Genomic DNA, 18,301 nt, shown 5'->3' on the forward strand with positions numbered 1-18,301 from the left:
TGATGTTTTGCAACGGCTCTGTGAAAACGTACGGCGATGGTGGCCTGAACTTTGGTGTCAAGGGAACTGGCTGCTGCATTACGGCAACGCACCCTGTCACACGGCCTTGCTCACGAGGACCTTTTTGGCAAAAAACAACATGGCGGTTGTACCTCACCCACGGTACTCGCCAGATTTGGCACCTTGCGACTTCGCACTATTCCCAAAACTGAAACTCAAGTTGAAAGGCTGTCGGTTCAACACTCTTTAAGAGGGGGTTCAAGAGCAGGACTTACAGAAAACATTTGACCAGTGGCAGAAGCACTGGGACCAGTGTGTATGTGTGGATGGGAACTACTTTGAGGGTGATGGTGACTTTTAGTCGAAAGGTAAGTTTTTCAACAAGTGGCCTTACCAGTCCTGAAAATCTTGTATAGCACCTCGTATAGTTAATGTAATGTAAATGGATAGATAAAAAACATACCCATCAAGTGGTGGCAGGGGAAAACACACTCAAAAGGATTTAACTTTTACAAGGTTTCGGAGCAAGTCGCTCTTTCTTCTGGTAGAAGAGTTGAAGGGGAAGGAAGAGGGGTGAAAGAAGAGGACTGGATCGGTTTACGGAGAGGGGTACATTTCAGGAGAGTCACCCAGAACTCCAGGTCAGGGGAGACTTACTGGATGGGATAAGAAGCAAAGAAATTTTCGTTGTTATATTAGAACGTATAGTTATGTATAGAAGTTAATGACCAGCTGGCAAACTACCGAACTACAAATAACCTACTAGATGAATACGATCATGTTTCCATAAACATTGTGGATGAGCTGAACCTTGCCATGGATGCACAAGAGGCAGCTATGGCAGCTATCATGTGCTTCTTAGACTTAAACAAAGCCTTTGACATTGTCAACTTTGACATTTTATGTGCTAAACTTAGCAGCCTAAATTTCTGGCCAAATGCAGTGCAGTGATTTCACTCATACCTGACGTCTCTTCAGCAGTAAGTCATATCTGGCACCATAAAATGACAATGGAGGCAGGTAGTGTCAGGCATCCCCTGTTCTTTCGTATTAGGTCCTACACTTTTTCCATTGTACATTAGTAATGTCTCATCAATTTTGCCCTACTGCAAGTACCATATGTATGCTGATGATCTCCAGTTGTATCTAATGGAAAAATCAATGCACTTGAAGACTGCTATAGGGAATCTCAGTACCAACCAGTGTGCACCATCAAAATGGGTGAAGGATATAGGGTTAAAGTTCAACACACCCAAAAACCGCATTGTACTGGTTGGCCATTTTAGGCTCATTAACCTGTAATATTGAGAATCCCTACCATCTTTAACCCTAAATTGGACAGATATCAATTTCTCTACTTCAGTAAAGAGTCAAGGAGTAATGCTAGATGAAAATCCAAATTGGACTGAGCCTGTAACTGCAACGTGCGAGAAGGCTACAGCATCTCTCCATGCCCTACAAAAATACAAAAAGCTGTTCCCTCTTGACCTGAAAAGCAAACTTGTACAAACACTCATACTTTCAATTGTTGATCACAGTGATGTTATCTTGCAAGGCCTTTCTCAGGAAAGCTCACAGTTCTGGAATTGGTTATGAATGCTTTTGTTGGTTATATCTATAATGTTCGGCTCTTTGATCATCTTTAACCATCATATGCTCAGTTATCTTGTCTGTGTGAAGGCAAGTGCAGAGATTTCCATATCCTCGGCCTCTCTATTGTATTATCAACAAATACTGTCCCTCATCTCTCTTCTCGACCTTAATGCTGTCATGTGAACAATATGGCAGAAACACCCATTCCAATCAGAGCAAAAACCCTTTTTGTCCCCCTCCATAGAACAGCCACTTTCACAAAGTCCATCTCAGTGGCAAGAACCTGACTCTAGAATAACCTCCTGCATTATATTAGCATACTGGATAATATATCCAGCTTCAGAAGACAATTAATGGCTTACCTACAAAAGCAACAATATGGATTACCATTGTCCCTGTATGTACTCACTTCGCTATGTTGTTGTTGTTGTGGTCTTCAGTCCTGAGACTGGTTTGATGCAGCTCTCCATGCTACTCTATCCTGTGCAAGCTTTTTCATCTCCCAGTACCTACTGCAACCTACATCCTTCTGAATCTGCTTAGTGTATTCATCTCTTGGTCTCCCTCTACGATTTTTACCCTCCACGCTGCCCTCCAATACTAAATTGGTGATCCCTTGATGCCTCAGAACATGTCCTACCAACCGATCCCTTCTTCTGGTCAAGTTGTGCCACAAACTTCTCTTCTCCCCAATCCTATTCAATACTTCCTCATTAGTTATGTGATCTACCCATCTAATCTTCAGCATTCTTCTGTAGCACCACATTTCGAAAGCTTCTATTCTCTTCTTGTCCAAACTATTTATCGTCCATGTTTCACTTCCATACATGGCTACACTCCATACGAATACTTTCAGAAATGACTTCCTGACACTTAAATCTATACTGGATGTTAACAAATTTCTCTTCTTCAGAAACGCTTTCCTTGCCATTGCCAGCCTACATTTTATATCCTCTCTACTTCGACCATCATCAGTTATTTTGCTCCCCAAATAGCAAAACTCCTTTACTACTTTAAGTGTCTCATTTCCTAATCTAATTCCCTCAGCATCACCCGACTTAATTAGACTACATTCCATTATCCTTGTTTTGCTTTTGTTGATGTTCATCTTATATCCTCCTTTCAAGACACTGTCCATTCCATTCAACTGCTCTTCCAAGTCCTTTGCTGTCTCTGACAGAATTACAATGTCATCGGCGAACCTCAAAGTTTTTATTTCTTCTCCATGAATTTTAATACCTACTCCGAATTTTTCTTTTGTTTCCTTTACTGCTTGCTCAATATACAGATTGAACAACATCGGGGAGAGGCTACAACCCTGTCTTACTCCCTTCTCAACCAGTGCTTCCCTTTCATGTCCCTCGACTCTTATAACTGCCATCTGGTTTCTGTACAAATTGTAAATAGCCTTTCGCTCCCTGTATTTTACCCCTGCCACCTTTAGAATTTGAAAGAGAGTATTCCAGTCAACATTGTCAAAAGCTTTCTCTAAGTCTACAAATGCTAGAAACGTAGGTTTGCCTTTCCTTAATCTTTCTTCTAAGGTAAGTCGTAAGGTCAGTATTGCCTCACGTGTTCCAGTGTTTCTACGGAATCCAAACTGATCTTCCCCGAGGTTGGCTTCTACTAGTTTTTCCATTCGTCTGTAAAGAATTCGCGTTAGTATTTTGCAGCTGTGACTTATTAAGCTGATAGTTCGGTAATTTTCACATCTGTCAACACCTGCTTTCTTTGGGATTGGAATTATTATATTCTTCTTGAAGTCTGAGGGTATTTCGCCTGTTTCATACATCTTGCTCACCAGATGGTAGAGTTTTGTCAGGACTGGCTCTCCCACGGCCGTCAGTAGTTCCAATGGAATATTGTCTACTCCGGGGGCCTTGTTTCGACTCAGGTCTTTCAGTGCTCTGTCAAACTCTTCACGCAGTATCATATCTCCCATTTCATCTTCATCTACATCCTCTTCCATTTCCATAATATTGTCCTCAAGTACATCGCCCTTGTATAGACCCTCTATATACTCCTTCCACCTTTCTGCTTTACCTTCTTTGCTTAGAACTGGGTTTCCATCTGAGCTCTTGATATTCATACAAGTCGTTCTCTTATCTCCAAAGGTCTCTTTAATTTTCCTGTAGGCGGTATCTATCTTACCCCTAGTGAGATAGGCCTCTACATCCTTACATTTGTCCTCTAGCCATCCCTGCTTAGCCATTTTGCACTTCCTGTCAATCTCATTTTTGAGACGTTTGTATTCCTTTTTTCCTGTTTCACTTACTGCATTTTTATATTTTCTCCTTTCATCAATTAAATTCAATATTTCTTCTGTTACCCAAGGATTTCTACTAGCCCTCGTCTTTTTACCTACTTGATCCTCTGCTGCCTTCACTACTTCATCCCTCAAAGCTACCCATTCTTCTTCTACTGTATTTATTTCCCCCATTCCTGTCAATTGCTCCCTTATGCTCTCCCTGAATCTCTGTACAACCTCTGGTTCTTTTAGTTTATCCAGGTCCCATCTCCTTAAATTCCCACCTTTTTGCAGTTTCTTCAGTTTTAATCTACAGGTCATAACCACTAGATTGTGGTCAGAGTCCACATCTGCCCCTGGAAATGTCTTACAATTTAAAACCTGGTTCCTAAATCTCTGTCTTACCATTATATAATCTATCTGATACCTTTTAGTATCTCCAGGGTTCTTCCATGTATACAACCTTCTTTCATGATTCTTAAACCAAGTGTTAGTTATGATTATGTTGTGCTCTGTGCAAAATTCGACCAGGCGGCTTCCTCTTTCATTTCTGTCCCCCAATCCATATTCACCTACTATGTTTCCTTCTCTCCCTTTTCCTACACTCGAATTCCAGTCACCCATGACTATTAAATTTTCGTCTCCCTTCACAATCTGAATAATTTCTTTTATTTCATCATACATTTCTTCAATTTCTTCGTCATCTGCAGAGCTAGTTGGCATATAAACTTGTACTACTGTAGTAGGCGTGGGCTTCGTATCTATCTTGGCCACAATAATGCGTTCACTATGCTGTTTGTAGTAGCTTACCCGCATTCCTATTTTCCTATTCATTATTAAACCTACTCCTGCATTACCCCTATTTGATTTTGTGTTTATAACCCTGTAGTCACCTGACCAGAAGTCTTGTTCCTCCTGCCACCGAACTTCACTAATTCCCACTATATCTAACTTCAACCTATCCATTTCCCTTTTTAAATTTTCTAACCTACCTGCCCGATTAAGGGATCTGACATTCCACGCTCCGATCCGTAGAACGCCAGTTTTCTTTCTCCTGATAACGACATCCTCTTGAGTAGTCCCCGCCCGGAGATCCGAATGGGGGACTATTTTACCTCCGGAATATTTTACCCAAGAGGACGCCATCATCATGTAATCATACAGTAAAGCTGCATGCCCTCGGGAAAAATTACGGCTGTAGATTCCCCTTGCTTTCAGCCGTTCGCAGTACCAGCACAGCAAGGCCGTTTTGGTTATTGTTACAAGGCCAGATCAGTCAATCATCCAGACTGTTGCCCTTGCAACTACTGAAAAGGCTGCTGCCCCTCTTCAGGAACCACACGTTTGTCTGGCCTCTCAACAGATACCCCTCCGTTGTGGTTGCACCTACGGTACGGCTATCTGTATCGCTGAGGCACGCAAGCCTCCCCACCAACGGCAAGGTCCATGGTTCATGGGGGGGACTTCGCTATTACATCCTTAATTTTCCTTTCCACAAGGCTCGCTATATCAGAAAACGTGTATCTTGTCACCTATAAATTCTTTTTATATCTGCCATGATGATTATTGTTATTGTAGTTATTACTACTATTACTGCTACTGTTATCACTATTAGTGGCAGCAGCTGCAATAGTACAAGTATTGCCAGTATTAACTTCAATAGTTCACAGTTAGTATTATTTACTTATATTGCCACTTCAGACACTCAAACAATTTTAATACTATTTCCCATATTAAAACTGTTGTTTCTTAGGTAACTATGATTGAAAAAAACAAAAGGTACTGTATGTGTGAAACCATGTATGAAACCCTTGTCTGATGTAAGAGAAGACCTGATTGACCTAATCAGATTGGGTCAAGTAATTAAATAAGTAAATAAATAAATAAATAAATAAAATATTATAAAAAGAACAGAGTGCTGCCATATATAGAGGAGATGCTGAGTCACAGACACACAATAAAAAAGTCTCCTATACATTCAAGCTCTTGGTCAAAAAGCCTTCTTCTAAAGTAGAAAACACACAGACATTCACATAAACACAACTCACTCACACATGAGCACTGTCTCTGGTCACTGAGGCTGAACTGCCTGCAGCAGCTGTACCTAATGAGAGAAGCAACTTGTGGGTGGTGGGTATAGGGAGATGGCTGGGGCATGGAAGTGGAGGGAGAAATGGTGCTGCTCGTGGGAGGGTACTTGAACATGGTGGTGATGCTAGATGCAGTCGAGAGGTTTGGGTGGGGGTGGGGGGAGGGGGGAAGTTGTCTAAGGGGCAAGAAGACTAGCAGGTGTGTTGGTGGAATTGAAGGCTATGCAGTGCTGGAGTGGGAACAGAGAAGAAGATAGGTGCGTGAAGGACAGTGACTAATGAAGGTTGAGTCAAGGACAGTTGTGGGAACATAGAATATGTTGCAGTTAAAAGAGTTCCCATCTGCACACTTTTGAAAAGTGGGTGCTTTTTGTAATGATCCAGATGGCACAGATTGTGAAACAATCATTGAAGTGAAGCATGTTATTTTGGTCAACATGTTAAGCAACTGGGTGGTCCAGCACTCTCTGGGCCACAGTTTGTCAATGGCTTTTCATGGAGGCAAGCAGCTTGATGTATGTCGTGCCTGCTTTACTATACAGTGACACTGCACCTTCTTCTCCCCCCCCCCCCCCCCCCCCCCCTCAATACACGCACACAGAACTAGCTTAATTTTTTTGTAGTTTATAATTTTTAATCCCTGTGGTCTTTTGATATTATTGTATACACTATTGTGGTGCAGAAAGTTGCACTTAGATTAATGTGTGTCATTCATAATTCCTCTTTGAGTCTATATTTCAGATAGCAGAAGGCATTATAATCTGTCTCTCTTGTTTTCATTATGTCCTACCAAGTCTGACATGTTAATTTCAACAACAGGAGGGTCTGCGTAGCACTGGATAAAATCCTAATGTCATGTGTCCATGTTACACTGTATGTTCATATTTTAGTATTTTTCTCCTATCCTGTGGCAGCAAAGAAAGATGCTCACTGTTTTCAGGAAGGACCTCACAGTGCTCTAAATGATGAAGAATTTTATGACGCAGTTGAAACTGGATTGGACAGGTTGGAGGAGGAGGACGAGTTCAGGGAACGACTCAAAAACAAGAGTAGCATGAAGCCTCTCTTGTCTAAAGCCTCACAACACCCACTGTGGCCTGAAGTAAGAACCGAACATTTAGAATTACCTACTCTAGTAAATTTAATGGATAAAATAGTGTCCCCTGTCTTCTTAATTGTGATTTGTTGTTGGTCTTTTGCAGAGGCATTTAATACAATTTTGGACTAAATTTTTGTGTGAGGGTTGAGACAATTCAGTCAGTGTTGTATTTTAGGATGTGTAATTTTGTTCAATGCTGTCAGTTTGATTCAGACATAGAGCGTCTCAGTGAATTTTTATGCAAGTGCTACGAACATTAACAGAAGAGTATTTTGTACCAGACACAGTTAGGATCTCAATGTTGACTGTATTTTATCATATGAAGGTTTTAGGAATAAAGATGTGTGAGAACTGTCTGTCTCAGTCACTTATCACCAATATAGTGCATGTAACTCTAGATCTTGGTTTATCAGTATTAGCAGTCAATAGAACGTAGGTCCTGAGTGGACTCTTAATGGGGAGAGGCTAGCAGTAGAGGGTGTTCCAAGCTGGAGATGTGGTGCATGGGCCTGGTGGTCTGACCCAGAATGGTAAGGTCTTGTGTAACTGTGCTCACCTCGAGATTGAAATTGATTAGAGTAGGCCTGAGCAAGATGTATAAGACAGGCGAAATACCCTCTGACTTCAAGAAGAATATAATAATTCCAATCCCAAAGAAAGCAGGTGTTGACGGATGTGAAAATTACCGAACTGTCAGTTTAATAAGTCACAGCTGCAAAATACTAACGTGAATTCTTTCCAGATGAATGGAAAAACTGGTAGAAGCCGACCTCGGGGAAGATCAGTTTGGATTCCGTAGAAATGTTGGAACACGTGAGGCAATGCTGACCCTACGACTTATCTTAGAAAATAGATAAAGGAAAGGCAAACCTACGTTTCTAGCATTTGTAGACTTAGAGAAAGCTTTTGACAATGTTGACTGGAATACTCTCTTTCAAATTCTGAAAGTGGCAGGGGGAAAATACAAGGAGCAAAAGGATATTTACAATTTGTACAGAAACCAGATGGCAGTTATAAGAGTCAAGGGGGCATGAAAGGGAAGCAGTGGTTGGGAAGGGAGTGAGACAGGGTTGTAGCCTCTCCCCAATGTTATTCAATCTGTATATTGAGCAAGCAGTAAAGGAAACAAAAGAAAAATTCAGAGTAGGTATTAAAATCCATGGAGAAGAAATAAAAACTTTCAGGTTCGCCGATGACATTGTAATTCTGTCAGAGACAGCAAAGGACTTGGAAGAGCAGTTGAACGGAATGGACAATGTCTTGAAAGGAGGATATAAGATGAACATAAAAAAAAAGCAAAACGAGGATAATGGAATGTAGTCGAATTAAGTCGGGTGATGCTGAGGGAATTAGATTAGGAAATGAGACACTTCAAGTAGTAAAGGAGTTTTGCTATTTGGGGAGCAAAATAACTGATGATGGTCGAAGTAGAGAAGATATAAAATGTAGACTGGCAATGGCAAGGAAAGTGTTTCTGAAGAAGAGAAATTTGTTGACATCAAATATAGATTTAAGTGTCAGGAAGTCGTTTCTGAAAGTATTTGTATGGAGTGTAGCCATGTATGGAAGTGAAACATGGACGATAAATAGTTTGGACAAGAAGAGAATAGAAGCTTTCGAAATGTGGTGCTACAGAAGAATGCTGAAGATTGGATGGGTAGATCACATAACTAATGATGAAGTATTGAATAGAATTGGGGAGAAGAGGAGTATGTGGCACAACTTGACAAAAAGAAGGGACCGGTTAGTAGGACATGTACTGAGGCATCAACGGATCACAAATTTAGCATTGGAGGGCAGCGTGGAGGGTAAAAATCTTAGAGGGAGACCAAGCGATGAATACACTAAGCAGATTCAGAAGGATGTGGGTTGAAGTAAGTACTGGGAGATGAAGAAGCTTGCACAGGATAGGGTAGCATGGAGAGCTGCATCAAACCAGTCTCAGGACTGAAGACAACAACAACAGCAACAGGCCTCTGTTCAGCTGCTGCGGTGACAGCCATGGATTGCTTGCAAAACTAAACTTGTGTGGAAGGTACCATTTTGTTTGAATTATGGTAGTGAGAACAGACTGTCCGAGAGCTGTAGTGCTGTGCAGCTCTCCTTGAGGCAGGAGCTCTGCAGTCAGTCACGTCCTTATCTTCATCCAGGTGATATTTGAAATACCCTTGGATTATCTGATTATTACATTTTCATTGGTGGATATCAAGTATCATGTTATTTGTTGTCTGAGAAGGATTAGAAATTCCACCCACCTTCCCCTCTTCTGAAGTTAGGCATAATGTTAGAGCAAAGCTAACATCAAACTGAAGGTTGGTTTGAACATCACAGTACTCTACTAAGAGAAGTTCTAGTGGAGCTGGTGTGCCCTAGTGGAGGTGGTATGCCCTTGCCTTCCTTCAGCCTCTAAATTGATTAATCGAGCCAGTTTAATGTGATCTCCAAAACACAGTTCACAGTGCATTTTGTCACTTTTGATATTAACAAATCTTTGCCAGAAGTGAAAGAAGTGTTTGAAGGAAATCCTTCTATTGACAGAAGACTGAATGTTGGGTGCTTGAATTTGTAGTCTGGCACTGAGCCTACCATTTATACTTACTCATATGTGGACACGAACTGACAACTCCAACTGTGTGTTGTGTTGGGTGAGAGGTGATTGATGGGACATTTGTACGTTCCTCAAATGTGGGCTCCCCATTCACTACAGGTTCCAAGGAACAGCCAAAATCTCTTCAGTGTTGTGTAGCCCATCTAAATGAGATAATTGTGGAACAGCTATCAGTGGAGATAGTGTGGCCCATCTCAGTGGTTCCACAAGGGAGTGACAGAAGTATACCGAGTCAAGATGTAGTTCCAGTGCCTGTGGATGATACTGTAAAGCATAATCACTGTAAATGCTAGAGATCCCAAAAGTACCAGCTGTGACTTTGTCTGTGATCCACAAATGCTTTGAATAACAGTCAAGTTGTGCGCCTCTGTAGTGTCACGACTACAGGCACACCATTGCAAAGGGTTGCATTCATTTACAGTGAAGGAGGTCAATTTTACAGATCTAATGCGTGGGTTGCATCACCATAGCTGCCATGCTGGTCCTTTACAAACTGCTTTTAGGAGAATCTCAGTGTGCCCTCAGTCTTCTTTTTGGCTGCCTTCTTTTTATAACAGTAGTAGTATTTCAGTATTGAGATTCATAAAAAGAAGGCCCCTCATGTCAGGTCTCTAGCTGTTTATGTAATTTCGTTTGGCAACATGTATGTTAAGCACCAGTACCAACACAAAAAAGAGCTGAGAAAATGCAGTACATTAACAGTCAGTGCAAGCTGACCTCATCATAATTTGGTTAATAGAGTTTGTAGCCTACTAAAACCCGTTTAAAACATTGTTGAACTTCACTTTTTGCTGCACAGATGGTTTATAATGTGCATAGGAGTTATAATCTAGCCCATTACAAACGTTTTATTTTGTCAATACATTTCAGTTGCCCATCTGTGTGTCTCATTTGCACATTAGTGACAGTCCTTATGTCTCATATTTCTGTGATCTCCAGACAAACCTGTTTTAAATGGTGTCTGTTTCTTACAGATAGATAGGATAACCGTGGAGCAGTTGCATTATGCAAGACTCGGTGTGGGTGAGGGAGGCTGGCAGTTGTTTGCTGAAGATGGGGAGATGAAGATGTACAAGCGAGAGGAAGAGGTCGATGGACTGGTGGTGGACCCACTGAAAGCTTGCCATGTGGTGAAAGGAGTCACGGGGCACGAGATGTGCCATTACTTCTTCTCACCAGACTACCGCATGGACTGGGAAAGTGAGTCTGATAATTTAAATTCTTTCTATTGTTGGTGATAGCATTGTCTCTGGCTGTGCAGCTCACAAGAAATGCTGCATTATCAGCTTGGCTGGAAATGCACCGATATCACCACAGGCTGCTACAGTATGTTCTTGCATTTTGGCAACTTCGCAGATTGGCTCGTGTGAATCTGCCTCATGTTTGAAGACTGAGTACTCTTTAAAAATAAGGTCCCTTGCCTGTTTGTGAAACTCTTGGTGCCTTTTAGGTGTTTCAACCATTACAAGAAAGCTCACAGAACACACAGAAATCACCAGTCGTAGTTTCACGCAGGTAAAACACATGAGAATGCTCAAGTATGACAGAAATGTACACAGTGTGGAATGCAAAAGCGGACTGTGCGCTGATTGTGTGGCTGCTGACTATTATGTCATTAAAGTGTATTTATTGTTGAGAGACAAGATCTTAAAACAGAAAATGAAGACCGTTTGGCAATAAGGACATGGTACATTTAAGTGAGACTTACGTAGATAATTACGCAAGCCAGAAACTGTGTTGATCTGGTGAAGCTCTTCGAGTGTTGTCTTACATAGCTGACAAAATATTTGAATGCACAAAGATACTCTTCGTACATTACTCAGTTGCTGTTTTTATCTATTACTTGATACTACAGTGTGAAAGGTGGACATTAGTAGAAACTGAAAAAACATGTGAAAAGAAAAGAAGAATCTAAGATAAAGACACAAAAGAATATGTGGGCAAAAGAAAGGATAAAAAAAGGAATCTATGATGAAGTAAAATTAATTAAGTGTAGATTATACTTAACATCTACTAATTATTTCAATAATGACATGCTCACTTAGGTAAGCTGCCACTTAAACAAAACAATTTTTCAACTTCTAGTTTCAGTCGCACATGTATTGTAGCTAATACTATGTTGTTAGTAATAAAAGATAATCTGTGGGGTTCAGTTACTCATAACTAATAAATGATTATACAGCATACCACGCAGAGTGCTCACACAGCATTTACTATGACGTTTAGAACTTAAATAGTGGCAACTATTTATTTACAACCGATTCAAAAGAGTTACATGTTTGCACCTGTTACTGTCCTTCGAAGTAGTCACCAGCGTTGTGTACAACCCATTGCCAGCGATGTGGAAGGCATAGTATACTGTTAGCAGAGCCTCTTCTGTTGATGGTGCAAATGGAACAGTTAAAGTTATGGTGATTCTTGTGTACGACTATGATGGTGTTACCCTAACGCATTATGTTCCTCCATGGATGACTGTCAGTGCACAGTATTACTGTTCGGTTTTGGAGCATAACCTGTGACCGTCTTTGCAAAAGAAGCAGCGACACTTTCTGCGCAACCCAACCATCATTTTGCACAAGAATGCGCGGGTGCATACAGCGCAAGCTGTGGCTGTTCTGTTTGGTTGATGGGACTGGAAGTACTGTACCATCCACCATACTCCCCAGACTTAAGTCCTTCTGATTTTGATTTGATTCTGAAGACGAAGGAACCACTTCGTGGCATTCGCTTCAGAACTGTTACAGAGATTCGACAGACAGTGGACTGCTCCATTCGCACCATCAATAGAACAGGCTCTGCTAACGGCATACTACGCCTTCCACATCACTGGCAATGGGTTCTACACAACATTGGGGACTACTTTGAAGGACAGTAACAGGTACAAACATGTAACTCTTGTGTATCTGTTGTGAATAAATGGTTGCCACTATTTATGTTCCAACCCTCGTATATTTCAGAAATGCCTGCATGTGTTTGTGTATGGAATTCGATCCTAAACATCAATAACAGACATGATTTGTAATCAGACCTATTGTTCACAGTTAGTGCCTAACCCCTATAATAATTGTGATGCTGTGTGACTTTTTAGCAGCTATGACTGTAATAGAGCCCATAGAATATATTTTATTATTTACGATATAGTATTATCTGCTTATGATAAAGTATCTATGTAATAAAAAGTAGTAGCAAATGTATGTAATTTTTTTTCAATCAATAGTTCATATTTGTGAACATAATTTTTGTAACACTTAACGGTGCTGGTCTCATAGGTAGCTGCCATCATGTGTGGACTAGCTAAAATCTGTGGGATACTTTTATTTATTTTTTTAAAGTTATAACTTGGTTGAAGAAAACCGTTGTTGAAATTTAAAAACTTTTTAGTTTTATTGGACTTTCTACTTCAAACTCAATATTTCTTGTATTGCTAGTGTTAAAATGGATACACAGGTGAAACTTAAATTCAGTAGTATTAATTGCAGAAAAAAATTGAAAAATAGTTCTAGTACTGAAGTACATTAGCAAACATTTAATCTTTTTGTTTACATTTCTTTTGCAGCCAGTTTAAATCACAAACAAACACACAAATTACAAGATAAAAAGTACAGTTTCGTTTTCGTAGTGCAGTACAGTGTGATACAACTTGAAGCAATTAGTGATACACTGTCTGACGTTGCATTCACTGCACACATATGAGGTGTCCATTCTGCGAGCCTTCTCTGTTAAAAGATTTTCTTTTTCCATTGTATGCCAGACATCAGCAGGAGAATCATTCATAACAGTCCGTCAAAGTAATGTGATGAACATATGCAACAACTCGGCTCTGAATAAATCTAGACTTACCACTATTTTCAGATGATGAATCATTATCAGGTATTTCATTCTATCATCTCACGAATTATCAGAGACTTGATAAATCGTTTGCTCTAAATATTTCTCCTCTTCACTGCCCATTTTGAATACAAAATTGGCATAAAAAACACACAACTTACAAAATAGAGGGAATTTGGATATCGGCTTATAAAATACATGACAATAACAAAGGATTCAATAATGACAGATTTTTATAGTGATGCTGCTACTGCCATGTAGCGGTCACAGTAGAAATTACAAAGTCTGTAGACTCCACAGATGTTCATGGAGTTGTAAACACATTAATGAGATTGGAATCCATGTGATCCTGTTGTGTGCAGTATATGTAAAATAGTAGATCTAGATTTCACCTATTACGTAGTCATCTTCAGTGCTAAAAATTATAAAATGAGAGAATAGGGGAAAAATATAAGATAGTTGACACCATACCATAAGAGCAAACATAAGCACCACACAATTACTGTATTTGCCTGATTATAAGACGAAGTTTTTTTCACTCATTTGAAAAATATGAGAGTATCTTATAATCGCATATTAAGCTATTGCCGCTGATGTCAGTGTTTTTAATTTGTTTAATAGATTGCTGCAGCAGTTATCTTAAGTTTACAGATGAAGTTTGTTAGTGAGGTTTCATACAAATTTATTTTGGAATATCCTGCAAAGGGGAACGCAAGAAACATGAACAAAATGACAATTTTGTGAAACACTGGAAGAAGAAATAACATTAAATTCCATCAGGTTATAAGCTTTTGTTGTGCTTAAACAGATCTGGAGTAAAAGTTGCTGGACTTTTGTGGATACTCTATACATATATTGGTGCTGCTTTTTAAGTAAAGGTAACATTCAAAGGTGAAAATCTTGCCCTTCAAAAACTATTACTTGATTTTCAAAAACCCAATACTTCATCGTGCTCCCAAGTCAAAACTTTATTTAGTTATGAGAAATTGTAATGATCTACCAAGTGGGTTGCAAATGAGAAATTTGTTTGCTGTTCACTTATTAGAATATCAGGAAAAAACATTGCCAGATTTTCATCAGCTTTAGACCAAGATAGGATTTAGATGAAATGAGAAATATAATTAATCCACAAGTAGATCTCATTAAAATGTCTGTAATTGTTATTGCAAGAACAAATTCAGTGGAAAAACCTGTTGTGGAGATAATAGCTACACGAGTCACCAGATAACGGGACAAGTGAAAGCTCGAGAATTGGACTGACTCATGATTGCGATCTTTCATTTATGTATTGGTTGCTCTTATTACATATGACATACGTCGTTGCCATTCATGTTTCATTGTTGCCCAAGTGCAACACTGGATTGTCGGAGGGGGACAGTATTGCCAGTTTGGCCGAGAACTACGATGAGTGCTGGGAAGGGAGTGTTCAGCAGGTTTCATCATACAGGTAACAGTGAGAATGTACACTGCGTACTTTGGCATTTTATGAACATCTACCATGTTTAAACTGTAGTTTGCCTGAATCCATTTGTACTCAGAGTCGAATTGACTTTAAAAATGGACAGAAACTCAACAATAGCATAAATTTCTGCAGAAGGTGCTAAAAGTCTAAATTGGGGCTAGTGGCGTATTAAGTGTTTTGTGCCTCAATGTTGTTGATGCTCACTTTGAGGCATTACTGGAATGATAGGGATGTGTTGGCTGCTGGTTCTACACAGCCAATGAGAGTGTCGGGCAGATGATATGTTTGGAAGCAAGAGATAGTGCAACATTCCCATTTCAGTATAGGTGCGAAATCTGCAGTGTGTTCAGAAAAAACAGTTGTTTTCTCAGGTCCCATCGTAACTACTGCCTCAGAAATTGCAGCATATTCCGCAGGAAAGTCAAATATTTGTGGCAACGAAGATATATGTTTCACAGCTGTCTTGTTGGGATGATAACAATTATGTTTTGAATGGATGTAATGTTAATATTTGAGGCAGATACCTTACGTCAATAAAAGTTTGTGATGTTAATTACTCAGAGTATGCTAAAAAAATATTTTTTTCTCAAGGAATTTCTTAAAAAAGGGGGAGGGGGAGTGCGGTCTTATATTCAGGGTCATTTTATAGTGTAGTTAATATGGTACATTTGGGGTCCTGCCCACTCATCTCGTATAGGGCACCCAAAAGGATGCTGCGTTCGCGTAATGCTATACAACAATTCAATCAAATGAGATTAATAGTTTTTATTACAAAATAGAAGATTGACAATACTTAACTTTGAATGTACAACAGTGTCGCAAGCGATGGGCAACATGCAATCAAAGTCTTTTGCTGCATACAAGGTCCATGTAAGCAATTGATACGGATCACACGTCACTGCTATCGAGTGCTCTCCTAGTACAGTGCTAATACTATGCTGGTCTGTATGTGCTAATACTGTCTGGCCAAGGCTGGCAGAAGTGGCGCTTACATTCATTTCACCTAGATGCCACCCCTATTGTGGTAACGTCCTGGTCAGCACGCTATGGGCCAATGTCATTTCACAGCCTTCTCTGCAGTTGCGTTCTTCATCTTTGTATTGGTGCTTTTTGTTATGCCAGAACATTCCCCCCAAAGTGACAGATCGTCTACTTGTAGGGATTGTGACCATGGCGGGAGGGGGGGAGTGGCAGGAGTGTGGGCGCATCACTGGGCTGGAAGCTGTGGCTGGAGGGAACATCAAGCTTCCAGCTGTACCCCACCATCCGGCTGGCCTGTGCTCTGACGGAAACGTCCCCCAGAAAATGACCAGAAGGGTACTCGCCCACCTCCTGCTGCCATGAACCAGATGAAGAAGGCAGCGATTGCTGCAGTAAGGGCAGTTCCAGCTACATCAGTAGGACGAGAGGAGACAGAGGCAGTGAAGGCTCCGTCTCCATGGGGTCGTCCCGCAGTGTCATGATAACACCCTCTGGGGGCTGCTATGGCCGCACTGTCCTCTGGACCCGTGAATCTGGGGGAAGATAATCGTGCACATTGACAGAGGCAAAGTTGATTTTGATGGCAGTGCTGCAAGCCATCCGGATCTGAAATAAGATACATGCAAGCATCAAATTGACAGACAATCTCGCCTCATGCCCACCGTCTGCTTCTGCAAAAAACCCTGTAAAAGGCAATACCGTGCAGCGCAAAGCGATATTTGTGGACTTCATTGTGCACTGGATGCCAAGGAGGGTGGAGCAGTGTCCGATGGAGGCAGCTGTGAAGTAGTTCCACCTACAATGATCCATCTCATGGTTCTCAACAATATGAGGCGACAAACAGTTGCAATGCTTGATCCCTGGTGCCTGCGGAGCAAAGTTTGGCCATCTGCTGCTTAAATGTTCTGACAAAACATTCCACTTCGCTGTTTTACTGTGGGTGGAATGGTGCACTAGTTAGGTGCTGTATGCTATTGCATTCGCAGAATGTTTCAAATTCATTTGACGTGAACTTAGGGACGTTGTTTGACACTATTACTGCAGGTAAACTTTCAAGGCAAAAAAACGATGTCAACACCTGAATTGTGCTAATGAGTTATTGCGTTCATTGGCAGAGCAAAAGGAAGCTTGCTCTACGAGTCAACCACAGTCAACCATTGAGTGTTCCAAAAAGGTCCTGCAAGTCCATGTGCACAAATTGCCATGGCAATTGCAACTTAGGCCAAGCAGAGAATTTTTGTGGTGGAGCGGACTGATTTTTCCTCACATACCTGACACTGTGGCATCATCTCTTCTATTTGGATGTCTATACCCTGCCAAGTACAGTGTCGATGCGCTAACTGTTTTGTACGAACAATCCCTCAGTGTCCTTTTTGAAGTAACTGCAACACTTCTTTTTGCAAAGCTTTAGGGATCAACACACGTGACTGTCCACTTTCATTTCGAACAAGAATCACTCCTTTCTGTACAGCGAGGCTATGCTGATGGGCAAAGTATCGGCACACTACAGAGTTCTTTATGCTATGCAAGGAACAAGGCCAAGATGTGTGACTGTATTTTAGCAAAATGTTCAAATCTGAATCAGCTTCCATGACTGGTGCAGTTTTGCTATAGTTCAGCGGAAAAGACTGAACATTTCGGAATCCTGAGCACCGATGTGACAACAAGATGCAGCAGAAGCACCAAAGTGTGTGTCAGGGCCAATCAGAAGCCATGAAAGTGTGCCCGCATTACCTTGTTGAGCTGTCGGATGATACACAATCTCATGCCGGTATTGAGACAATGACAACAAAGCCCATCTTTGCAATTTTTGGGCAGTTTGATTAGGAACCAGTTTCGTTGGATCAAACAAGGACTGCAAAGGCTTGTGATCCATTACTAAGTAGAATTTTCTGCCATACAAATAGTGGTGAAGTTTGGCATCACCGTACACAATAGCCAAAGCCTCTTTTCCAACTTATGAATACTTACACTAAGCTTTGGACAACACTTTCGATGCGAAACCAATAGGCCTGTCTTTATCACCAATTCTGTGTGAAAGCACTGCACCGTTTCCGTACGAGGAAGTGTCAATTGCAGTGTGACTGCTTTGTCAGGATCAAAGTGAACTGATCATCAGTCACTGAGCAATGCATCTTTAAGTTAGTGAAAAGCTTCTTGGCACTCATCTGTCGAAACAAAGGGGACGTTCTTGTGACACACTGTATGCAGTGGAGCCTCTATTTGTGCAGCATTCAGCATGAACCGAATACAATAGTTCATTTTCACCAAGACTGGCTGCAATTCTGTGTCATTGCTAGGAACTTGCAAATCTCGCATTGCTAACAAATGTGACTGGAAAGGATGTACACCTTGACTGTTATGACATGATAAAGATACTGCAACTCAGGTT

The 18,301-nt window shown here is 40.8% G+C and overlaps 1 protein-coding gene across 1 annotated transcript in view; it reads left to right on the top strand.

Moving 5' to 3' along the window:
* LOC124615912 (ceramide transfer protein) overlaps positions 1 to 18,301 on the top strand; it is a 210,772-nt gene that overhangs the window by 118,187 nt on the left and 74,284 nt on the right. Inside the window, exons 6-7 of the mRNA XM_047144090.1 lie at positions 6,872 to 7,033; positions 10,613 to 10,838. Coding sequence (XP_047000046.1) covers positions 6,872 to 7,033; positions 10,613 to 10,838 — 388 coding nt within the window. The remainder of the gene's footprint in view (positions 1 to 6,871; positions 7,034 to 10,612; positions 10,839 to 18,301) is intronic.

The sequence above is a fragment of the Schistocerca americana genome, chromosome 5 (assembly GCF_021461395.2).
Source record: "Schistocerca americana isolate TAMUIC-IGC-003095 chromosome 5, iqSchAmer2.1, whole genome shotgun sequence".
Lineage (NCBI taxonomy): Eukaryota > Metazoa > Arthropoda > Insecta > Orthoptera > Acrididae > Schistocerca > Schistocerca americana.